The sequence below is a fragment of the Lissotriton vulgaris genome, chromosome 7 (assembly GCF_964263255.1).
Source record: "Lissotriton vulgaris chromosome 7, aLisVul1.2, whole genome shotgun sequence".
NCBI lineage: Eukaryota > Metazoa > Chordata > Amphibia > Caudata > Salamandridae > Lissotriton > Lissotriton vulgaris.
This window is the reverse complement of record NC_141695.1, coordinates 1,678,362,629-1,678,388,457: the sequence shown is the minus strand read 5'-3', so window position 1 is coordinate 1,678,388,457 and position 25,829 is coordinate 1,678,362,629. Positions and strand designations below refer to the sequence as shown.

Sequence of the window (25,829 nt, the reverse complement as noted above, 5' to 3'; positions counted from 1 at the left end):
ACGACTGATTGGATATGACTGATGTGGTGGCTTTGGGACGAGCCACACCAAAGAATGGCACAAGACGATAGGGTTTCCCCTTTTGCTTTAAAATGCTTCTGAAATCAAGGGCACAAAATACAGCAGTGAGCCACATCTGGACCTCCTCCCTAATTTGGCATAGGTTCACCTGACTGCATGTTAATGATTTCTACTGAGAAATGTCCTAACTAAAGCCAAGCTTTCATAGTTACTGATGGGGGGAGGCAGGGTAGGTTCGATAAAACACACATCCTTATGCCAAAAGGCAGGCACTGCCTTAGTGCAGGTGGAGACAGTGGGTACTCCGGTTTGTTGTGGGAGGCAGGATTGGTGTACTTGTCAAGGTAACTTGTGACTGAAAGAACAGGAGATTAGGGAAAGAGTCAAGATTGCTCAATGAAAAGGCAACAAGTTTGTAATATGGTTAAATATGTTTATTTCCAGGCAGATACCGCCCAATCTGAAAGTGACATTTGTCCCCACAGGATTTCTCAACTCCTTAAAGTGTCAGAGTGAGTTGATTTGCATGTCGGTTGTTATGGTTGAAGAGGAAGCCAATTGTAGATACTGTGCTTGTAGGAAGTGATAACAAGAGCCAATCCCTGCGGTACATGCTTGCAGATTACAGCGAACAAAGGACGTATCCTTGGACATCATGTTTGCAAGCTACTGTGAATATGATGAGAACCACGAGAGATGTCAATGCCTGCAAGTCAATCCATCCTGCAGGCTTGCTGTTCAATAGGCGTCCTTTTGGACAAGGTGAGCTTGGACCCAAGGATGCAGCAGGACAACTCGGGGAAAAGTCAATGGAAAGGGAGAGGCGTTCTATGGAATGCTCACACTGAAACCTATGTACTAATTGGATACTGTGTCACACAGCAGTTTAGGAGGAGACCAATAGAAACATAGGGCCGCAGTGGGCTGTGCAAAGTGCAAATTAATACATGTAACAGATACAAAAAAAAGTTGACGTCCAGAATAAGTTAGTTAATGGCATTATCTGACAACAAACAAAGTAACAGATTAAAACGTGGACGAGCACTCAGTCATTGCAACATATTTCACTGTAAACAGGTGCTTCAGTATAGCTGCCTTTGCGAGGAGGTGGTCAAGGTTCATTGATGTATCTACTACAATGTGATGTACTCTTTTTAGAGTCGAGTTGAGAGGATGTCTTTAAAGGCTGTCTGTGGCCTTCATTGATCTAGCTTAACGAACTTCTTTTGGATGTCCTTCTGAAGTTTGTTTAGATGCGCATTGATGTATCTACTACAATGTGATGTACTCTTTTTAGAGTCGAGTTGAGAGGATGTCTTTAAAGATTGTCTGTGGCCTTCATTGATCTAGCTTAAAGAACTTCTTTCGGATGTCCTTCTGAAGTTTGTTTAGATGCGCCCGGCCAAGCAGCTGCAGGAGAGTGTCGACGGGATTCTGTCCTGGGTCGTCTCTCTGCGTGATGAGGAAGGTCTGAAGTTTCCTCAGGCTGTTTCTGTTTAGCTGTTGCCGGCGATGCTGCCTTCTGTTCTCCAAGTCTGGCAGTTGACGCACAAGTCGATTTAACTTTCGTGGCGACATCCGCGACACCATGAAGTCAAAGATTGCCTGCTCGCAGTCTACAGCCAATGTCCGGGCAAAAGAAGAGAAGACAGTGACACGAGTTAGCCATTGAACAACAGATGTCACCACGTAATAGTTAGTGCTTACAGCTATAGTGGTTTATAGGAGATAATGAGTAGCTGTCATTCGAAGAGAAAAACTCTTAATCCAAATACTACAGGACATAAACAGGATGAATAGCACAAAGTAGGAAAATATGAAGCTAGAGAATATTTAAGCCTTTGTCTAAACTGGACCTATCACAGAACCTACTCTTCATTTGGATCCTAGACATGATCTTTGGATCAACCAACAACAAATTAACGCACGAGCCAAAGGCTGCGCCGTACTCCACAATCCATATATAATCCATCCAACCATGCGACCATTGTATCTCCCTGAAAGAAAATATGAGCTGACATTTACTGGTGCTATAAATATTCTGTAGGGATAGTGGAGCCGCTGCATCTTTGCGACTTTATGATATCTGCATTGTAACAGAAGTATGGATTTGACACAGTTGTTGACAAATCTGCCAACTGCTGCATAATTTGCAGGTTTCACAAAAAAAATGTTATGCTTCAGGCTTACTAAAAACACTGCCAGTGAAACAAAACACGGACTATGATGCTTTGCGTAAATTAATAGGTTTAATGGAGTGAATATGGAATAAATTAGAAAAAAATAGCTGTAGAAGACAGCTTTTAATATATATCTAAACATAGAGAGTGAAAAAGAGCTTAAAAGAGTCAGACCCTCAATTTTTCTTTGTGACAAATTAAGCATATCTTAAACATTGTGATCCCTTTAGTACCACTGTTTTACGAAAAATACCAAAATAGCTATTAAAGCTGTAGAATTTTCCATCTAATTTTCGTTCAAAAAAGTAACATGTTTGATAATTTGACTTTCCATGCTGCATAGTTTAGTAAATTATGGTGCATAATTTGGCCCTCCCCCTAATTACAGGGGCCTTAATTAAGAGAAGGTGGGATATGAATAGGGGAAATTTGTGTAATTTGCTATCATGTAATTATGTGAAATTTTGGGAAAATTATGAAAAATTACACGTAATTATGCAAATAAACAAATACGGCATTTAGCACGATATTTTAGAGCGAAAAGCATGGTCATGTCCAAAACACAATTACCACAAACAACAATCACCCACATTCTGCCCGTTCCTGTTGTTCCCGGACTCCTGAGCTATAATTTTGCTGAGAACATGGAACAAAATGCAACATGGTATAATGTGTAATTTTAGGAATTTAGCGTAGAAGCACAACATAAAATTCCTAATATTCCGAGAATTGTGCAAGCCTAATAGAACTTTCGCCCAGCCTAGCAATGAATACACTATATTGGGCCTGGTGGTCTTTATCCATCATGATACTCTGTCTCTGTGTACGCGTGGTGTAGCCCCAAACTCCACCCAGGATGCTCACCTTGTGTGCTCTGGGCATCGTACACCTGGCAGGATGTGCACAGGGTGTCATGATGCTGGTCGCCTTCAACGTTGACCTCCAGACTTTCTGCCCGGCAGTCGCGATGGGGCTGGCATGGCTCAGTCCTAGAACTTGTATTGGAAAAGGTGCCAGGGGGACACTTCTGACACTGGGTGTCCTTGTGCTCCGTGCCTACAAGAAAAAGGGTCGTCAAAGCCATCTCCACATATGCAGTGAGTGTGCACTCAAACTTCCTGCCATCCCAAGAGCATGCACAATAACTCCCAAACATGCCCTCACTGTGCACAAGAACCCCCAGATTATCTCTGTATGTGTAGAATCTTTCATAGATATACCCTGGCAATCATACCGATTCCTAGACATAACAAATGTGAACACACTCCCTGCTTCCCCACAGTTAGCATATAAAACAAACAGGAACATTGTAACAGTCTATGTGTTAGATAAAGGGTAGACACTAACGATGGACCCCCCACTCTGGGGTTATATTTATACTACACACTTCAGCATTTTCAGAATTTCCATTAAAACCCACCCGCCCCTTAATAAGTGCCCCTCTCACACGAATGTCATCCATATTGAATCACAAACTTCCGCTCCATGGTAGATGCGAATAAACATATTTTTAATTACAAAAAGCATCAGGTTTTTCAGCTATCAGTGTGACAGAGTTCCTAGAACACCCCCAGTAGTGGACCGGAATCATGCTACCCGACCCCCCCCCCCCCCCCCCCCCCGCCTCCCCCCCAATCCACCCGCTAGTATGCCATGGCAAACACTGCAGTGTTCACACCCTTCAGTTGACCTTGATGACTGCTCTAAGCATTAGAGGCAAATGATGGTCATGCCAGAAGAAGTCAGCGTGCTTCGCTTGCAGCTTCCATTCTTGTTTCTTCCACCCCTCTCTGGTTTTCTCATCCCTCTCTTGATTGCCATCTTTCACTCCCCTTTCTCTACTTGTCTATTGTATTTTTATCTCCCTTCTGTTTTCTTTTTTCTATTTCCCCTTCTTTTCTTCTATTCTCTTCGTCAGTCCCCTTCCCCTTCTTTCCGTCGTTCTGTTCTTCTCGTGCACATTCGTTCTCATCCTTTTTTATTTTTAGGACTCTCGCCACTTGTTTTTCTCTCCCAACACCCTCTCCTTAGTCTATGTCTTGCTCTCTCGTTCTTTCCACCTCTCTCTTCTGTGCAGTGTTTTGGATGGCCTTACTCAGTCCTACGCTCACTGGAGAAGAGGGGCTAGTGCTGTCCCCCAGCTTGGAATGGATGCAACTTTGGCACGTTTTAGGGGATCTTTTCCTGCTGTGTGCAAAACACAACCAGGTAGACTCTGACCACAGGCATAAACCTTGCCTCTGACACTGTCCTGCTGTCAACACTTACTAACACCAGGAATGTCGGCTCATGGCATCCAATGGGGAAAACTGACCCGCAACTGGATGGTCTGCACGTAGACTCTCTCAAGACTTATTAAATAAAAATATACATTTCTTCTACAGTGGCTCTCTTAATTGTCAATTGAAATGCATTGGAATCAAATAAAGGACTGCGTTCATTATAATAAGAAGTCACCATTGGCCCAGCTTTGTAAATTTTATCTTTTTCGAACTTTATTTCGGCTGCACAAACTTTTTACCCCACATGTAAAGTTTTGCGAATTGTTTATGATTCACAACATTTACAAAGGTTTCTGGTTAACATACGACACTTCAAAGTTTTTGTTAGTACTTCAAGATCAATTTCATTGCTTTTCTAGATAAAATTCACTCTAATCCTACCCATCCACGGTGGAAAATGTACGTAGACGTTTTCTTTTGTAATTAGTCTTTTGCACAGCTTTTCTGTACACAGCAAAATAATGCTGGTTTTTATACTGCAAAGCATATCTTATCAGAGACTTTTTAGTAGTGTCGAATACGAATATGTGAGGGGCATGGCTAGCAAGATGGCCAACAAATTGTCGCTCTGGCTGTCTACAGACATCCAGCACATTTATCTTCTTTGGCAAGACTGATATGGTTTTGTGTAGATAGTATATTATATTGGCCGGTTGCAGTAGCTTGGATGCATATTGCCTGATAGAGTGCTACAATGACTTGCAAGATAACCAACTACCTCTGTATAAATTAGGGCTCTTGGACTCCACTGATGTGCCAGAGTTTGACCTCAAGGAAATTGAAAATCTAGGAATACCGCATCTAAAACTCCCCGTGTGATACAACGGTGCAGTGTTTGAGACCTGTGACACATCAGCAAGACAACCACTGACTACCCTCCTCGTCATCTGAAATGCAACTTCACAGAAAACCAAAGACTACGACACTTCAGCGTGGGGAAGGATAAAGCTGGAGCAGCCTAGTCAGGCCAATACTATCATGCAGTACACATCTGTTCCTGGAGGGACAAACCCTGAGGTGTCATGAACGACAAGGGGAAGACACTGTGATGCTGACGCTCCAATGTAGGCTGATATCCTAAAGGTAACCTTTGACTCCGGAACTGCTCTCAAACATAAAATCGACTCAGTATCAACTGCAATGACCTTCACCCGGTATGTTTTGAAGAAAGTTATGGATAACAGTAAAGCAATGGAAGATACAGCTGAGAGTGGAAATGCTTTCTGGGAACAGGTTAAAAAATGCAAGCAACTATAATCAAGCTGCACAAGAGTATTCGTAGTCTGGAGTAGAGGGTTGAAGACCCGGAGGGAAGATCTAAAGATAATCTTAATTTCCTAGAAAAACGTGAGGGCCTGTTGGGAGAACCATTTTCCTGAATCAAATGGGTCTCTCCAAGCTGTCCTCCACTTAAAGGGGGGGGGGCACAGAGAGCTTGCACCACCTACCAGACTGGGAGCCCTACCACAAGGTAATATTGCTTGCTTCTTGAATTTCTGAGTCAGAGTCTCAATTTTACAAAGAGGTCATTATAATAGAATAGCATAATTTGAATGGAGGAAAATGCACGTTTTTTTGGTCCACCTGTGTTTCACCTTGCCCAACAACAACCTTATTCCTTTGAAGCCATGAAGGGACGGCTCTGCAAGCTGGGGTTAAAATATATGCTGTTTTCATTGTGAGGCTTAAGTTGATTAAAGATAGCCTTGCACCACATTTCTTCATAACCCAGAAAGTGGTGTGGGACTTGATTCATGGATGGGCACACCCTGGGAACACAAACAGAGTACATAGCGAATTTGGCCGACCGCTAAGCGAGAGAATAAGAACCTACAGTCTTGATATCCTCACCTGTCGGAGTAGTAGTTAATGACTACAGACTTCACATTTGAAAAAGGATGGAAATGAAGAACTGGAACTAATTTCCTCATTAGAGACAGTAGGAGGTGGGATCAGCAGATGCACTACCTATTGTCCAAGTGGACATTGCTGGGCATGGCTCTGGTGTATTTTGTAGTGTACAGAAGAAACAAGAGCAACCCAATATGTCTACATGAACTTGGGTATAAACGTAGCAACTAAGTACGGGTGTTCACTATGAACTCATTTTCAAACACAATGTGATTATACAGATTTTCTTTGTGCAGACATTGGACCTTATTACTATCTCGGTCAGAAAGGCTCCGAACGGCATTCTGATTTTCCTAACCCGTGTCGGAACCCATGTTTCCAACCGACTCGGGAAACATTTCCGAACAATCGATTACTAACCGTTCGATCTGTCCGACTTGGTTCCAACCAGCATTCGGAGGCTCCAAGTCGGTCGTAGCTGAATCGTACAGGTCTATGGACCACATTTCCGACCAACGCATTACGATGTTGGATTCGGACAGCCTTTCCAAATCGGTCTGCCTAACATGAAACGGCTGTCCGAAACGGACTTTGGGGGCCCATAGCAGGCCGCCCCTTCACCCGGACGCCTCCGGTTGGGGCCTGTGGGGGTACCCATGGGTCCCCCACATGGGGTGCCTGCGAAAGGGTGCATGGTTTTCTGAAACCAGCCCTTTTGTTAATGGGAGCCTGTGTTGTTGGTCGAAACACAGGCTCCCATTATAGTCAATGGGAGTCCAACCGACCGGGGTTCGGAAACATCGTAATCGGTCGGTCGGACTCCCCGAGCCGGTCGGAAAGCATTCCGACAAGAAGTCGGTCAGAATGCTTACCGACTGGCATTGTACTGAGGCCCTTAATCATTACAGAATAAGCTATAATAGAGTAGACATATATTCTGTAAAGACTTAATCTTATTACAAGCTGAAATAAAATTCTGACACCCAGTATTCCATAATTTCTTTATCCAATTCGGTTAGGCTGAACCAAAGTTTTATTTTGAAATACGTGAAAAAACAATTATATATATTATATTAAAATGGCCATGGATGATAACAAAGGAGTGATCTTGGACCTGTTGGATCCAACAGCAGCCTTCGACACGGTCTCTCATCAGAAACTGATATTTAGACTGAGAGAGGCCGGTCTGCAGGGGCTGGCTCTCGATTGGCTTGTTAGCTTTTTTTGATCAGCGCACGCAAACCATCAATCTGGGCCCTTATCAATCTCAAACTGTGAAGCTTACTAAGGGGGTGCCCCAGGGCTCTTGTTTGAGCCCTACTTTGTTTAACATCTGTGTGGCCCCCATGCTAAAGTCATTCGACAGTACGGCTTTATGCCGTTCGCCTAAGCTGATGATACACAATTACTCCTGTCTTTGACAAGGACACAAAGTCAGTCGATCAGCGTTTTGCTAAGGGTATGTCAGCCATAGCAGAATGGATGTCAGAACACTTTTTGCAGTTAAATGCGGCTAAAACAGAAATCTTGCTGTTTGGTGCTGCACAAACTTCCTGGTCCCTTAAGTGGCGGCCAACAGCGTTAGGCCCTGCCCCCTCTCCAAACTCTTTAGCTAAGAATCTAGGGCTCCGGCTGGATGTACGGCTATCCATGAAGATCAAGTCATGACCACTGCAGGGACCTGCTATCATACCTTGAGCTTTTTGCGCAGTGTTCATGTAGCTGCCCCTCACTGTAGGCAGAACCTTAATTCAGGCTTTGATCATTGGTCACCTAGACTAGTGTAATGCTTTATTGGCATCCGTGAACGAGCCTCTTCTCAGCAGATTGCAGATTGTTCCGGATGTGGCTGCACGCCTAGCTCTTAATAAACTACCCCGCACTTCACCAAGGCCATAACTGAAATCTCTCCATTGGCTTCCTATCCACCAGAGAATTAAGTTCAAGCTCTGTTATTTTGCCCGTATAGCTCTTTATAGTACAAGTCTGAGCTATATGGCGGATACGTTCAAAGTGTACTGCCCGAACCGGTGTCTCAGATCAGAAGGCAAAGGGTTGCTGGTGGTCCCTTGCGTTAAGAAAATATGATCTGGAGGCAAAACTGTTGCCTATTTGGCTACAAAATACTGGAATTATTTGCCAGAGGTTTTACGTAAATGTCCTAGCCTTGCTCGTCTCAGGAAACTCCTGAAGACTGAATTATTCAAGGCTTGAGTTATAGGAATCTGAGCCTGTCTGACTTGTTTTCAATGTTAGTGCAGAGATACCCCTTCGGGGGTGATTCCTGCGCTCTATAAATTCTCTACATACTTTCATACATACATACATACATTCTCATCACATTTATAATGAAGTGAGTGGTGGTAAAACTCAGAAAAGAACCCGAAGTGAAAAAAATCAGAACCAGAGAAAGAAAAAGTGACCATAGGAGTGAGTATGAACAATACATTTGTTTCTCTCAGGAGACAGACAGTCCTTCTTTAAATCATGAGACACAACAAGTAAATACACAATGTGTTCATTGCACACAACAAAGGTCTGTGTCCTTTAGATGTTGGCGACGTTTCGACCCCAAGTGTGGATGCTAGGATCTCATAAGGATTGAAGGATAACCTGTGGGATAGTTGTGTCAATGGATAATACTCGCTTCTTCCTCCCAATGGGAAGAAGCAAAAACATGTTGACAGTTCAAGTGGAGATGGGGTATTTGTTCCCCTAGTCTTCACACTGGTTTTTAATACCAAGTGATATCTCGCCTAGATTAAAAAGTAATTTTGATGTATCACATTGGTTTTTATATATTCATATCACAGGTTCAGTGGTTAGAATTGCCCACTTTACTATAAAGTGTTGGCCCGCTCTTTACAAATGGGATTTTTGAAGAGTGAGGGGAGTCAAAAGATGAAGCATGACACTTGGTGGTGTGTGAGGACATTCCATCACAATTTTTAGTGTGTCTGTAGATAGGCGTCAATGTAGACAGAACACCACATACAATTTATTGCATTTAAGAAGAGATCTGTGACATCACTGGAGAGCTCAATGACAATCACAGAAGAGTATTACGCAATCAAATATGCGTTATATTTCATCAATGTGTCTCGCTATGGCTTCACAGATGGGCTCTCTGAACGATAGAACAGTTTTGTGACATTAGAGGGGCCATACGATATCTCATAAGGAGTCAATGACATCACAGACAATTTTAGAAAATCACAGAAGTGTTCCTTCATATTAGAGTGTCTCTCTGTGGTATCTAGCAGGGACTCTAATACACCACAGAAGGCTTTTATAATATCAGAGTAAGTCTAAGACACCACACAAAATTTATGACAAAACTGAGCTCCTTGACATCACCAAAGAGCTCCTCGACATAACAGAAGAACTATAAATCATATCACAATATCTCTCTATGCTCAGGTGGGGTAAAGATGTAAAACAAAATATCTACAACATGCTGCAAAGAGGCTCTAAGGTACCAACCAATGACTGAATAATGTTAATTGAGTTTTCAATGACATGTCAAAATGGCTGTATGACATCACAGAACAGTTCAATGAAAACCTAAAGATCTCCGAAACACCTCAGAAACTATTAACTACTTACCTAGAGTCAGAACCCCAAACCCAGGGGGGCACTGAGAGTGTTCAACGCAGAATTCAAAGTCAAGGTAGAACCCAGGCTGGCACTGGCATTGTCGGTTGTGTGTGGCAGTACATGGTTGGGCCTCCACTTCTCGCTCATCGCAGAAGACATTACAATAGCGGCACCGCTCCACGTAGTTCCAGAACTCGGTGTAGTGCAGGTCCGGGCAAGGCTGGCACACAGTGGGCGTGTCCTGGGTGCAGTGCGAGGTCACATAGGTCCCTGGCCGGCACTTTTGGCAGGTTACTGCCTCCCCAGAGGTTGGGTCTTTCCACTGGTAGGTAGGGATGGAGCCGGTAACCTCTACCACTGAATTCACTAGTAGTACAACTGCAAGGATCACCTGTGGGAGGAAACATTTGAGAAAGAACTTTATTGGGCTGAATGTCGTGTGTACAGCAAGTAGAAACAACTTTGTTAGGTTAGTTCAAAAATGCAATCAAGTTTTTTATAGTACGAATGACGCACAAAAGAGGCGCTGGACAATCAGTGAAATTTAAACACATAATGAGAACATAAGAAAAGAGTGTCATATGTCAGCATTCCTATATTGAGTTTTGTACAAACCCACAATTCAAAGGCTTGAAGTGAAAGTGCCCAATCCTTTAATCTACCAGGACCCATCATTCATTACATCATTCAACAGATCCATCACTACAAATATCACACACAATGAGACCATGCCACAATGACCCTACAGGAAAGCCATTCACTGCAAAGAACTCAGAGACAGTGATATGATGCTGGTACGGTTCAATTCCCTAGAAGATATTCCTTAGAATAGTCTTCAAAAGGTTGTACCAAATTTGCTCAACAAACTGTTGTTGACGGATAAAGAGATCTGTAATAGTCCATAATTGTTAAGCCCATAGACTTTCTTTCACCATCAGGAGCTTTGACTACAGTCAACCGTGGGGTTTAGATTAATCTTTTGGCTTGGGGGTTAAGCCTTGGATTAGTCCTTCACTTGTCTGAATGGGTGTTCAAAATTCACCCAAATAGCTTTCTTTGGATGAACTCTGCACCTCCCATGAATTCTGGCGTTCCCCAAGGGCGATCTGGATCTCAATATTTCCATGGATTCATAGGTCTAGAAGGCACAGGCCACGAATACAGGATCAACTATGAATTTGTAAATGAGGTCAGTTAGATTAATTTTATGGAAACTTATCTTGCATGGGTATCCTGAAAATCTGCCATGGACCCAACCCTCGTAGGCCTAAATTAGACCCCTCTGCTGGAGATGTTGGGCCTGTATCTCAGTCCAAATGGAGGCAGATGACACTCAATTGTATCTTTTAAGTGCCATCGCTGAAGGTCATCTGCCGCATGCATATGTATGTGCCACAGAGGATTGAAAGTCTACTCATTTCTCAAAGAATCCTGCTAAAACTGAGCTTCCGCTGTTCGCTTCTTCCTCTCCTCCTGTGCTCTAGGACTCTTGCTATTCTACTCACTGCTCTTCAAGCCGTCTTCGGCTTCTAATGCCAAGTCTTTGGGTTTCATCCTAGACTTAAGTCGTAACTGTAAAAATTACATTTATGCTTCATTCGGGTCCTGAATCTTTCAGCTGTCCTTGCTAAATGAGATTAAACCGTTTCCTCCTCCTTTCAGCTTCCAATATGTCGGCCAGACCACGAGTCTTGCACCTCTTGATGGCCGGCATGCTATGTAGTGTGGCCCTTCAATGGTCACTCTTGAATCTATGGCTCACCCTCCGGCACGAGTTATCTCTGACAGTTGTAAATGTGACGATATCACACTTGCACTCTTGCACTTACACTGTTTGCCTTTTCACTTTCACTTTCTTTTTCAAGTTTACAAGTCACTTTCAAAGGTGTTTGTCCTTGGGTGCCCTATTTAATTGGCAAAGAAGTTACATATCCCTGGGAGGTGGGTGACTGACTCACACCTGGGAAGTGAAGACCTTGGCCTTTGGTAGAGGATATATTCGAAGTTATATCATTCAATGAGCAGCAGGCAAGTGGTGGGATAATGTGGGTGCGTAAAAAGCTCAAAACAATGTCGTTCTCATGAAACTATCCATTTAAACATTGTCTTGCTCTATTTGGGATTCTTTGAAGTGATGAAGCTAAAGGGCTGCCTAATCTCAATTTCATGAGGACAAAGCTTCCATTCAGTGCTTAATTTGAGCTGGATGTTGCGGGTGGGGCCCACCGGCACTCATTATTTGGGACTGCCATTCATTATTACTCATCAGGCTTTGACCCAGAGAAAGAGAGAAAAACACCAAATAGGAAAAAAAGGAGGAAGAGAAACATGGAAAATAGTGACAACAAAAGAAAAATAGGGATGAAAAAGAACCTGAAAGAGTGAGATAAAGAGGCACGGAGTGTCTGGTGGTGGATGAAAGACGCTTGAGGTGGAATGAAGATTAACTGGCGTTGGTATTCGGCACCACTGACACTCCATAGAGCCAGATGCATGCTTCTGAGCAAAACTCTGGGACCCAGCGCTTATTTAAAATTATTTTTTTCTAAAAATTAATCACTGCATCTATGTCAACCAGATGCAGTCGACAGAATCTTCAAAAAAATGTGCAGCTGTCTTACAACTCTACATGACCATGCCCCTTGCATAATCAAGATGCACCTGGCATCTGTTGCCCAGACTTCATCTTTGGTAATCCACTTTTTAGCTTCAGTGATAACAAATTATACATCATAATAATACTATGATCTACAGGGAAAATCTTTGCGCTCACAAAGCAGATAGCTCTGAAAGGTGTTCAACAATCATAGATGTGATTTGTCCTACATGGAACTTGTCTATTTAGTAACAAATATATGCTTTAGGGTTAATGAAATTGGAGTATGGCTAATGCAAGAAAACCTTTAAAATATTAAAATGAGAAAAAAGGGACAGAGAAAACAAACATGCAGTGAACATCCTAGAGTGAGATGAAAAAGGAGGGAACAGGGACTTACAGGGTTATGACTTAAGAAGCATATCAAAGAACGCTCTGCAAGAGTAATGACCTGGGTCACTAAAAGTATTACCTAGCTCAAGCGAAAGAGAATCCTAGCATGATAAAGTCATTAATATACTCTTAATAGATAAAGAATAACTGAAACCAGAAGGCAACAAGATTTATTAGGTTATATAACGAACAAATTTTAGCCAAAAGCTCCCCTGACAGCATGCAATAGACACGTCTTCCTTTTATTTTCACTTTAGGCTGTCACAGAAACTAGACCCTTAGGACTTACTGTGTCCTTCGTAAGGGGTGCTTGTTGACAATATTTTTTTTAATTATGTAAACGTGTCACTCGTAAGAAGGCGATTTTGGTTAGCTTGGACTTTCACGTGCAGGGAAAGTATTTCTATATCTTACTTCGTTCACGGATTTGTTTTTTAAATGGAGTGTTTTAAGAACCAGAATAGACGTATATATTAACATTAATAACAATATCAGCGTGCTAAGCTCAGCCTATCCCATACAGTGCAACCTGGGAATATAATGGTTTATCTTTTATGGCATTTTTAATTTATATCAGATTGCAAACACTTTGCTTTTGTGCTCTATTAAAAATAGAATGACAGCGCCGCCATGGGACGGGCTGCCATGAATATGTGCCAAGGTTAATTAAAAAAAAAAGAATGTGTCTGTGCCAAGCATCAGCAAATACCTGCACAAATTAAGCACTGATAATCGGCCACAGACTACCCTACAACATCTCTGAAGACACACATATCACCACCCTCAATCCCCCTTCACGTGTGTTCCTGCCTGCCACAGATCGTTAAACCTTTCACGGTTTCTCTCATCTGATATTAAATGTGATTGTTCTACTTGTCCATTTCCTTGTGATGCCTTGGACTGGAAGCATAATTTTGAGGGTCCTGGCAAGAAATTATCAAAGTGTTGTATGTGTTAAGCTATATATTTTAACGATGTAAATATGTATGTAATGTGTGTATGCATGCATACAGATTTATACAGTGCAAACTTAACCACAAGGCAACAGACCTCTGTAATCATACAGAGGCGACATATTCCTGCGAATACACTTGTTTTTGTATATTTAAAGCAATGTATAACTCTGCAGACACGAGCATACTATATGAATATTCAAACAATTACATACATAGCATAACATTAGAACTTGCTACATATGGTGGCCCTTCCCCGACTGCTGTACTTCTTCGTCACGCTGCCTGCGTGGATACCCAGGGCATGGTTCCGGGAGGTCCACTCATGCATCTCGGCATTCATCTGGGGATCTGGGAGGTGGCGAGTGGCCTTAGCTACATTGATGGAGGGAGGGATGGCGACCCCGGACTTCAAAGCGTACTACTTGGCAGGGCAACTGCAGAGATTCACAGAATGGGTAGCGGGAAGGCTCACACCAGATTGGGGGGTGCATCCATTTACCCCGGGGAGAGATGAGCTGATCCGAACACTACTTAGAACCGCAAAGCTACACCACATACGCACCAGTGAGCATAAAGTGATACAGAGGTGTTGGAATAGGCACCTCCAAAAGACCCAGACGAAATACCCATATTCGCCAGAACTCAGGATTTCTATAGGGATGGAGAACTACTCCCATTCGAAGACTTCAGAGCTGACTAGGATGTACCGCAGGCCACTTTCTGCTTCGCAGAGCAATCATGGGTGCGATAAGACGGTACAGCAAATGGGCACAATAGGACCACCACAACGCGCCACATGTGAATATATTGGAATAGCCAAAGGGGTTATTAAGGCAGTCACCTGCCTGTACAGGACGATCGGAAGAGACTCATTTAGACCACTAGACGAGCTAAGGAACCGTTGGGCAGAGGACATAGGACACCCCATGGAGGACAAGAACAGGGAAAATATAGTGCAAAGGGCACCAAGGGTGTCTCGAGGTACACGATTCAAGCTCATAAGTTTCTACACCTTACATCAAGCATATATCACCCTGGAACGATTAAACCAGCACTTCCACAGGGAGGTCGCGGAGTGTCCTACAGGTAGAGAAGTAGAAGGGAATTTCATCCACATGATGTGGAACTGCTGAGCTTTGGCCCATTACTGGCAGGAGGTCACAAGGGAGATGGCCCGAATCACTGAAAAAAATAGTACCCTGTACACCGGCACACTGTCTGCTCAATATGTTCACACACACGGCCAAGACCAAAGTTACCGCCAGATTCCAGGACCTGGCTTTCATATTAGCCAAATGGGAAATCACCAGCAGGTGGAAGCATCACTAGGTGGAGGCGGGAGCTGGAACGATTGGTGGGCTGCGTGAGCAGGGCCCTGATGAGAAACGTGAGACGCCATATAGGCTGAAATTGAGAGGGTCCAAGCATGGGAGACGCTGGTGGAGGAGATGAAGCATACTGGCCAAGAGTCTGGAAGCTCCTCCCCAATGGCGGGATCCAGACAGGGGAGACCCCAGAGACAGGACCCCAGGCCTGACCCAGGGCTGGGGCCCAAGGAAAATGCCCAACAGAATTAGAAAAGTGGGCTAGACCAAATACGTCTAGGAGGTGTAGAAATGAAGATTACACAGCCCGCTACCGATTATTAAAGTAAAAGCGGCACACAATGAAAGGCAAGACTAGCGATAGCCTGCAGTGCGATGGCGGGGAAAGAGTTGAAGAGAGGATTGGGGGGAGGGGGAGTTTGAACGAGCTCAATCAGTTTGTAGATACCAAGACAGTAACTGGGTTATTAGGGAAAACAGAATGTAACTCAACAACAGAGAGTTATGTAGCATGCGTTATGCAATCTTAACTGTTGACAGTAGTAGGAGAATGTGCATTGCACCAAAACCCAATAAAATATGTTTAAATAAAAAATAAAATATTAGAAGCACATGTACATGTTCAATGCCGTGCTGAAACACAAATTAAGGAATAGTGACGCTGCTTAAGTTGTTTTTATTTGTATTTCAACGTATCTTATTGCTGTCAGAGACACATAAGAACATGTGTGACATAGTATATTAAATGTGTAATCATGTTATATTTTACTGGCGTTTGTATTAGCCTTCTGACTGCTTGAGCGTTGTATGAAAATAAAAAATTAACTAAATTCAGGAATGTGGTAAGAACATTTAGATGTTATCGACTCTAAGAGCATGCAAATGGTTAATTACGCTAATAAATGACTGTTTTCTTAGATGTTTGTACTTTTACAGTGGTAAGGACTTGATATCAGGGTCTGGGTTCGCGGGAGGGGTAACCTTCACTTATGTTAATCACTCCATTTAACAAATTCATATTTTCCTTCAGAACCAGGCAACTGTCAACATTAAATGGGTTTCTGGGATGAATAAGTGTCGCCGCCCCGAAAAAAAAAGTTTTTTAAGTGTCAATATACAATAGTAAAAAAACAATGGTTAATATTACATATTTGTCATCATACTTCCCAGTTCTTCGCCGCCCCTTCTAGCCTACTGTCCTACATTTCGGAGTGTTATTTTAAAGGCTGCTCAATACACCGTTGTGTGCGGTGGAGGGGTGCGTGCCTGTGTCCCGCTGCCCCCTAGCGGCCAGTTATCAGCCGTTTCGCCTCCACTTTGCCACCAATGAAGACATTTTATCAACAGACACAGATTCCTGTCAAAATCACTGAATAATGTCAAACTATGGCTGAAAGGAAAAGCAACTGAACCATTAGGGACCTACCAATACTCGGTGCAGTTGGTGCTGTGGCACCGGGTTTTGGGTGTGGGGGGGGGGGTGTGGGGGTGAAGGGCCCCTGCACCCCAAGTTAAGCGGCTTTTCTTACCAGCCAAAGGATGTGGGCTCTCTTACTTGCTTGCATTGGGCCCATTGATTGCACCGTCGCTACGCCACGGTGACCCTTCTTCTATGTTTACAGGAAGTACGTCACCAGCGACCGGAAACCAGCTCGTGGGTTCGGTACTTCGGTTAGTTTCCTAATTTGTATTACGTACACACTTAACGGGGGCGTCAAGTGCAGTTGTACGCAGCTGCTATTCGTTTTATGGGCTCCCTGACTCCCACCTGTGTACTTGACACGGTACTTAAACTGGACCTGGTGCGGTCTGGGCCCATAAGGCGCTGTTACCTCTCTCACTTTGGCTTCCTTCCCTGGATTCCTGTCGAAGGCCCCTTTCTCGTGCTGCACTAGTGAAGAAGTGATGGTACAGTCTTGGCTCCTGAGCCTCTGCTGCTGCGTCTCTCTGGCTATGCTGGAAGCTCCCTCTCCTTGTGCTGCACTAATGCTGGCACTGGTGCAATCCGGAATACTGCCTCTCTTTCTGGCCTGGCCATAGGCTCCCTCTGTGTGCGGCACTGGTGCAGTCCTGGATACTGCCTCCTCTCTCTCTCTGCTGCACTAGTGCTGGTAGCGGTGCAGCCTGGACACTCGAGCCCCTGCTGCCTCCTCTCTGTAGATCTCTGTGCTGCACGGGGGCTGGTTCTAGTGCAGTCCTGGCTTCTGAGCCTCTGTGGTCTCATCTGGGGTTCCCTGCTGTGCTGTTTCTGCGTTAGTCGCTTGCTCTTACCTGGTTTGCAGATGGCGCGTGTCTCAGACCCCGGGCAGACATTGTGGACGGTGAGGGATCTTCGGCTCCTGCCACTCCCAGGTCTCCGGTCCCAGCTGAAGACACCCATAGCAGAAAACAGGGTAGAGATCAGAATAGGCCAAGGGGGCACAGGGGGCAGACTAGAGGAATACAAGGGGCAGACTAGAGGAATACAGCGGGCAGACTAGAGCAATACAGGGGGCGCACTAGAGGAATACAGGGGCAGTCTAGAGGAATACAGTGTGCAGACTAGAGAAATACAGCGGGCAGACTAGAGCAATACAGGGGGCGCACTAGAGGAATACAGGGGCAGACTAGAACAATACAGGGAGCAGACTAGAGCAATACACGGGGCGCACTAGAGGAATACAGGGGCAGACTAGAACAATACAGGGGGCAGACTAAAGCAATACAGGGGGCGCACTAGAGGAATACAGGGGCAGTCTAGAGGAATACAGTGTGCAGACTAGAGAAATAGAGGGGGGAGACTAGAGGAATACAGAGGGCAGACTAGAGGAATACAGTGGAAGATTAGAGGAATACAGGGGCAGACTAGAGCAATACAGGGGGCACACTAGAGGAATACTGGGGCAGACTAGAGGACTACAGGGGGCAGACTAGAACAATACAGGGGCAAAGACTAGAGCAATACAGGGGGCGCACTAGAGCAATACAGGGGGTGCACTAGAGGAGTGCAGGGGCAGTCTAGAGGAATACATGAGGCCGACTAGAGGAATACAGAGAGCAGACTGGAGGAATACAGAGGACAGACTGGAGGAATACAGGGGCAGACTAGATCAATACAGGGGTACACTAGAGGAATACTGGGCCAGACTCGAGGAATACAGGGGTAGACTAGAGGACTACAGGGGGCAGACTAGAACAATACAGGGGGCAGACAAGAGCAATACACCGGGCAAACTAGGGGAATGCATGGGGCAGACTTGAGGACTACAGGGGCAGACTATAGGAATACAGGTGTCAGACTAGAGCAATACAGGGGGCACACTAGAGGAATGCAGGGGCAGACTAGAGGAATACAGAGGGCAGTCTGGAGGAATACAGGGGCAGACTAGAGGAATACAAGGGGCAGATTAGAACAATATAGGGGACAGACTAGAGGAATACAGGGGAAGACTAGAGGAATACAGGGGAAGACTAGAGGACTACAGGGGCAGACTAGAGGACTACAGGGGCAGACTAGAGGACTACAGGGGGCAGACTAGAGGACTACAGGGGGCAGACTAGAGGACTACAGGGGGCAGACTAGAACAATACAGGGGCAAGACTAGAGGAACACAGTGTGCAGACTAGAGAAATACAGGGGGAGACTAGAGGAATACCGGAGGCCGACTAGAGGAATACAGAGAGCAGACTGGAGGAATACAGAGGACAGACTGGAGGAATACAGGGGCAGATTAGAGGAATACAGGGGCAGACTAGATCAATACAGGGGGTACACTAGAGGAATACTGGGCCAGACTCGAGGAATACAGGGGGTAGACTAGAGGAATACAGGGGTAGACTAGAGGACTACAGGGGGCAGACTAGAACAATACAGGGGGCAGACAAGAGCAATACACAGGGCAAACTAGGGGAATGCATGGGGCAGGCTTGAGGACTACAGGGGCAGACTAGAGGAATACAGGTGGCAGACTGGTGGAATACGGGCAGATTAGAGGAATACAGGGGCAGATTAAGAGGAATACAGGGGGCAGCCTAGAACAATACAGGGGGCAGACTAGAACAATACAGGGGGGCAGACAAGAGCAATACACGGGCAAACTAGGGAAATACAGGGGGAAGACTTGAGGACTACAGGGGCAGACCATAGGAATACAGGTGTCAGACTAGAGCAATACAGGGGGCACACTAGAGGAATACAGGGGCAGACTAGAGGAATACAGAGGGCAGTCTGGAGGAATACAGGGGCAGACTAGAGGAATACAAGGGGCAGATTAGAACAATATAGGGGGCAGACTAGAGGAATACAGTGGGCAAACTAGAGTACAAGGGGCACACTTGAGGAATACAGGCGCAGACTAGAGAAATACAGGGAGCAGACTGGAGGAATACAGGGGGCAGACTAGAGGAATACAGGATGCAGACTAGAGGAATGCAGAGGCAGACTAGAGAAATACAGGGTGCAGACTAGATGAATACAGGGACAGGCTAGATGAATACAGGGGGCAGACTAGATGAATACAGGGGGCAGACTAGAGCAATACAGGGGGCAGACTAGAGCAATACAGGGGGCAGACTAGAGGAATTCAGGGGCAGACTAGAGGAATGTAGGGGCAGACTAGAGGAATACAGAGGGTAGACTAGAGGAATACAGAGGGCAGACTAGAGGAATGTAGGGGCAGACTAGAGGAATACAGAGGGCAGACTAGAGGAATACAGAGGGCAGACTAGAGGAATGCAGAGGGCAGAATGGAGGAATACAGGGGGCATGTTAGAGGAATATGAAGACTAGAGGAATACAGGGTGCAGGCTAGAGAAATGTAGGGGGCAGACTTAATGAATACAGGGGGCAGATTAGAGGAATACAGGGGGCAGATTAGAGGAATACAGGGGGCAGATTAGAGGAATACAGGGTGCAAACTAGAGGAATACAGGGTGCAGACCAGAGGAACACATAGGGTAGACTAGAGGAATACAGGGGGCAGACTAGGAGACACCTCAGACAGACCACGAGGACAGAAAAGTGGGCTAGATGAACACAAGGGACAGAGTAAGTAAGGGGCATGCAGGATATATCAGAAGATCACATGGGCATGCTTGGGAAGCATGGGAACAAACCTCCAGTGCACAAAAGCACACTAGAGAACCACAGGGGCAAACTAGCGGAATACAGGAGCGCACTAGGGAAGCACAGGGGCAGACTAGCGGAATACAGGAGCGCACTAGGGAAGCACAGGGGCAGACTAGCGGAATATAGGAGCGCACTAGGGAAGCACGGGCAAACTAGCGGAATACAGGAGCGCACTAGGGAAGCACGGGCAAACTAGCGGAATACAGGAGCGCACTGGGGAAGCATAGGGGCAGACTTGCGGAATACAGGAGCGCACTAGGGAAGCACAGGGGCAAACTAACGGAATACAGGAGCGCACTAGGGAAGCACAGGGGCAAACTAACGAAATACAGGGCGCACTAGGGAAGCACACGGGCAGACTAGCGGAATACAGGAGCGCACTAGGGAAGCACAGGGGCAGACTAGCGGAATACAGGAGCGCACTAGGGAAGCACAGGGGCAAACTAACGAAATACAGGGCGCACTAGGGAAGCACACGGGCAAACTAGCAGAATACAGGAGCGCACTAGGGAAGCACAGGGGCAGACTAGAAGAATACAGGAGGAGCGAATTAGGCAGCACAAGGGACAAAATAGCAGTGGACAGAAGCACGGGAGCAAACGTGGGACAGACTGGAAAACAAGATGCAGCCAGAAGCCCACGGGTAGCAGACTAAAGAAATACAGGGGAGTGACCAGAGGAATACCGAAGACAGACTAGTTAAATACGTAGAAGGCTAGGGAAAACAGGTTACCCCGTAGAGAGCTCAAGCGTTCACGTGAGAAACACAAGTGGCAGACTAGGGGCACATAGAGGGTCTTTACCTTTGTCCCTCCTCTTTCTCTCGGGTAGCGGAAGACACCGTGCCCCGGTCCCCTCGCTCCTGACCGGACAGACCGAGTTTCTCGTGCCACGATCCCCTCGCTCCTGTCAGGACAGACCGTGTTTCTCGTGCCTTCGTCTGTGGTGCCTGTCACGGTTCCTCCTCTCTCAGAGGGTGTGCTGTGCGCTGCTCCCGCCCATTCTGCAGAGCCCGATGTCTGCTTTATATCTGCTACGATCCTGTGTCAAGAACGATTGCGTGGGACTGACTCCCCTTCCCCGCTAAGTGCCGGGCACGCCTCAAAACCTAATTTATTTCCCCAGATACTAGAAGAGCAGTGAACGCCACACATGTTTTCATTTTCGGTGCGCTTCGAACCCACGCATGTTTTCTAAGCACTAGTTCTGCCCCTTGAATAGCCTGGGAGAGATATTTCGACAATCTATTCTTTGTGCCACACAAACAGTCAAAATGCCAGGTATCACTCACGCTGACCAAGTAAGAAGCATATCTTCTTTGAGCATAGACGTCTAAATATACAATTCCTGCAATTTCATTTTTGTTTCTTGCCTATTATATCTGAGAGGCTCCAGTCCCATTCTTGTTAAATGGTCTTCATAATGACCCATTTTTATCAATTTTCCATCAAAGCTTCTAATGAAAAAGAAAGCATATTCCACACAGAATTCATTATTTTACTGTTACCTTTCAAAATGAATGAGGGTTACACACCCAAGCAGGTCCCCAAAACACACTCAAAACATGTCGATAGTCAAGCCATAAACTATTAAACATTCATTTTTAGACGGTACTTTATTTATAACCCAAAACAGACACTCTTGCTTCGTAAAGCACTCATATGGAAAAAAATGCGATTCTTTGGTGGGTGACCGTTGCTTATGCCGAAAAAACGTCCAGAACAGATTGGCCGCTGTATGACGCTCTACTCTTCCTAGGTTTCTCTAGTATAAAACCCTACAGCCTCAGCTTCTACTGAAAGGTGCATGCTGGGACGGGAGAGACTAGTGTTGACTTTCATTGAGCCTGCGGCTTTCTCAAAAGTTGTAGAGTTGAGCGAAAGCCAAATTGCAGAATTAAGTTGACAGCTGTGCTGTGGCCTTGAGGCATGACGAAGCTGCAGTGTGACGTGGTGGTCATTTTCTTTTTCTTGGGTAATAAAAGTAACGTACTTGCGAATTTTTGCCTCAGTTATCTTTGTGTATTTGTATGCTGCCGTTGAGATGTGTGCCCTGTATAATAGTTATGATAGCCTTCAGCCTCAATTTTCATGCACAGTGGGCGACATTTGCAAGAGAATGCTTTTGTTGTAGCTTCTTACAAATTTATCATGAGGTTTTAATTGCATTGCTCCGTTGCATATGCTAATGCTGTGTCATGTGCATTAAATGTTTTAATTTATGGGACAATAATCAAAGTTAATTACATTATGTTGGCTGGCATCCATGTCCAGTCACATTTGCTTCTTTCTGCGGAAGACTATTAGATGCTCCTAAACAAAGGAGTTTTATCACCTTGTTAATCCAACCGGTGTCCCAAACAGTCTTATCCAAAAGGTATGCAAACCTAGCCTTGCTCTGCTGAGAGAAAGAAGGCACAGAAACACTTTTATAAAAGCAAGCGTTTACAAGCTGTGATAAAGCAGGCAATCGAGAGGAGTTAAGTGGGTTTATATACTGACTGACTGTTTTCACTTAGTGAACACGTTTTTGAGAAGACTCACACCTTGAACTACAACGCTTCCTTCACCAATCCTGTAAGCCCACCCAGCCCTAGAGACGAAGTCTCTATGCATGTATCTGCAAATAAGGATTATCACCCTGCCCTTAAAGGGAACACGAACCATCTCCCTGTGCTTGTTCTCTAAGCCACACACAGCCCAGGCTCTGTATCATGGTCCACGTCACTTCATTATACCGAGACGTAGCATTAATAAAGGTTTACACGCCTGGGCTTTGCAGTCCACTAACATTATCCACAAATTCACAGAGTACCCGACCTTAATGCAAGGTGTGGTGGGAGTGAAAGGCTATGTACTCATAGCCATGAAGTAAAGGAGCAGAATATCTCTTTATGATGCAGGTCACAACCCATGGCTTCTGTAATGTTGAAAGCAAAATACATCTATTCATAGATTATATCTCAAGCCACTTAAAAGTGCTTGAGTTTTCTTTTCAAGTTTTGTCATTAGCTAAAGGTTGTAAAGTACTTTTAACCATCAGAGGCACGCAATTAGAGACAGCATCAACTCAAAATTCCTATTTTCTGTAACAATCATGAATCGTCACCAAAATCACAGTTCATATGTACGTACGTTCATTATACTTGTGATGTCCTTTTTTTTTTTTGGAGGGGTGGGCGCTGTCGGTGAATTCTTGCCAGGCATAGCCAATATGTCTTGCCTTTGGGACCTTATAAGTGTTTATTTAACAACAACAAGGGACCCCAATATTAGTCAGCAGGGACCTCGGGGAGCATACTTTTATCAAACAACATTGGTCCCCAACATAGGAAAATTTCAGAACAAAATAAAATATAGACAGAGTCAATCTATATTTAGCCTCTAAATGCCGTAGTGCCTCAGACAGTAGAGGCCGGATACGCACGCCAGGAAACGAGATCCTCTACCGACTAACCCGGTCCCCTGGCAGCCGACGTAAATTACAGATTACCGCGGCTCCCGCCGCCCGACTGTGGGTGGACGTGTTTGCTTCCGCTACCCTCGTATCCAGCCTCTACTGTCTGAGGCACTCCGGCATTTAGAGGCTAAATAACTTTAAGGCTTTTCATTGTAACTGTCCTGATGATGGACCCTGTGATTTACTAAGGGTCCGAAACGCCGTCGACTTTACAAGCACTGAAATCAAACTGTGATTACTATAGGATGTGTAGTGCTTAGTTGGAATACTCTGTACAGTTGTATTGTTGGTAGAGTAACTTGTTTTGCCTTATAAAGCCCTTGTTTGCTGTCTACATCAACCCTATGTACCTGCTCTGTTAGTGCTGGACACAGGCTTGTGGTCCACACTGGTTGACTGTTGGAAGGTACTTCGTGTGATTTGAATACATGAATTCTGAGTAAAATCTCTGAAAGACCACTGTCCGGCTGGACATGTCTCTCTAAATATAGATTGACTCGGTCTAAATTTTATTTTGTTCTTATAAGTGTTTAGCCATGCAACAGTTGATGTTGTTGCACCAAGGATATTGTGCTGCATAACTAAATACTTATAAGGTCCCAAAAGCGAGACCTATTGGCAATGCCAATGCTTGTTATGTCAAACCTACCAGATAGCGCAGGCTGTCTGGTAGCAAACTAACTATTATCAGTTTACCAAGACTTGCAGTGGGGTCAAATTCCATCCTTAGCTTACCATTGGTTGGCCTTACTGTCACTCTAATTTACATTCAAAGGCTTTTCTTGTCCATCATGTGTTTCTCCTTGTCCTGGAGCAAAGAAAGGCTCATCACTTGTGTCCTTACACATCTCATTTTTAGAGAACTACTTTTTTCTTTTTAGGTCGAGCAGACCTACCCTCAATGCGTGAGCATTGAAGGTGTCTGCTTCAGACCTATTGTGGCCCGTATTTAGGAATGTGGACAGCTACCAGACGCGCGCTTTGACGATGTCAGATTTCACCTCGGGAGCGCGCGTCTGAGCTGCGCTTGCGCGGAGCAAAGCCCTTGCTCACACACAGACACAGGCAGCCCCCACCCCTCTGCATGCACGCACGCACACACACACACACACACACAGGCGCGCGCATGCACATGCAGGCATACGGCACACATACAGGCACACTATCCCCTACCTCGCATTCTCTCTCAATAACACACAGTCATGCATGCTGGCTTGTCTAGAAAGACGCTACAACCTTGTGCAAAGCGCTGCAGCCAGCTGGTTATTAGTAAAGTAGCTGCCATGTCAGGAAAGGACTGCGGAAATGAGCTCGTGTTTTTTAACAAACTCGGCGGCATTGTAGAACTGGGGCTCAAACCTTGAATTCGAAGTAAAATTGTTGTAGTAACTGAATATCTATGTTTTAGACATTCACCAAGCATTTACAATTGAAAAAAAATGTTTTGCATTTTTCTGTTTTCTAATATTCACATATCATTACGTTTATTCCATTAAGCGCAACATTAACACATTCATATTCAATGCACATATCTGATTTAAGTTCTTAATTAATTCTGCTACTTATTTTACTTTACGATTTAAATTAAACATGGATTGTTTGCGCAAAAAGATCTCGCATTATTGTAAAGTCCTCATGCCGATCCCAGCGTAAGTGAGACATGGCGTCTAGAGCTGAGAGAGGAGCCTAACTGCAATCCGCGGGGAATCTTCGCCATCCTGTCTAGAAAGCATCCGGTTTTATTTTTCAAGAGAACAAGATCATTCTCCCAGCCAGTACCTTCCATGTTGACGAACTTGTTTGGGTTTTTGTTCTGCAGGAGTTTGGAGTGAAACAGGGCTATGGCTGTCCGTATTAACGTGGCTTCGGTGTCCGTGCCTCTTTGTTATCGCCATTGCTCTGATTGGTTGGTTGTTTATTCTCGGCATCGCTTTTTGTACATCTCCCGTTATTACAAAAAAAAAAACACAGCACTGCACAAGGACACCTTTAAATTCATTATGAGCTTTATTTGAATTCTGAGCAGCGAAAAGTACTGAATTTTAAGCCTACAAAAAAGTAT

General features: G+C 44.8%; 1 protein-coding gene across 1 annotated transcript; it reads right to left on the bottom strand.

Annotated features, from left to right (window-relative positions):
• Nucleotides 1–433: 433 nt before the first annotated feature.
• On the bottom strand, nucleotides 434–21,356 carry TNFRSF6B (TNF receptor superfamily member 6b). The gene is made up of 5 exons (XM_086932748.1): nucleotides 21,112–21,356; nucleotides 17,473–17,567; nucleotides 9,941–10,322; nucleotides 3,066–3,257; nucleotides 434–1,637 (listed from the first exon to the last, which is right to left on the bottom strand). Exons 2-5 carry the CDS (start codon nucleotides 17,512–17,514, stop codon nucleotides 1,360–1,362), a joined length of 894 nt encoding a protein of 297 aa, XP_086788874.1. The 5' UTR covers nucleotides 17,515–17,567; nucleotides 21,112–21,356; the 3' UTR covers nucleotides 434–1,359.
• Between the last annotated feature and the right edge of the window lie 4,473 nt (nucleotides 21,357–25,829).

What these genes read in the sequence shown, in the direction of transcription:
- TNFRSF6B (XM_086932748.1), bottom strand. Translation starts at nt 17,514, where the DNA reads ATGTCTGCCCGGGGTCTGAGACACGCGCCATCTGCAAACCAG. An exon ending in ACGCGCCATCTGCAAACCAG is followed by an intron (nt 10,323 to 17,472) that starts GTAAGAGCAAGC and finishes TTCCTCCCACAG; the next exon opens with GTGATCCTTGCAGTTGTACT. An exon ending in GTTTGGGGTTCTGACTCTAG is followed by an intron (nt 3,258 to 9,940) that starts GTAAGTAGTTAA and finishes TTTTTCTTGTAG; the next exon opens with GCACGGAGCACAAGGACACC.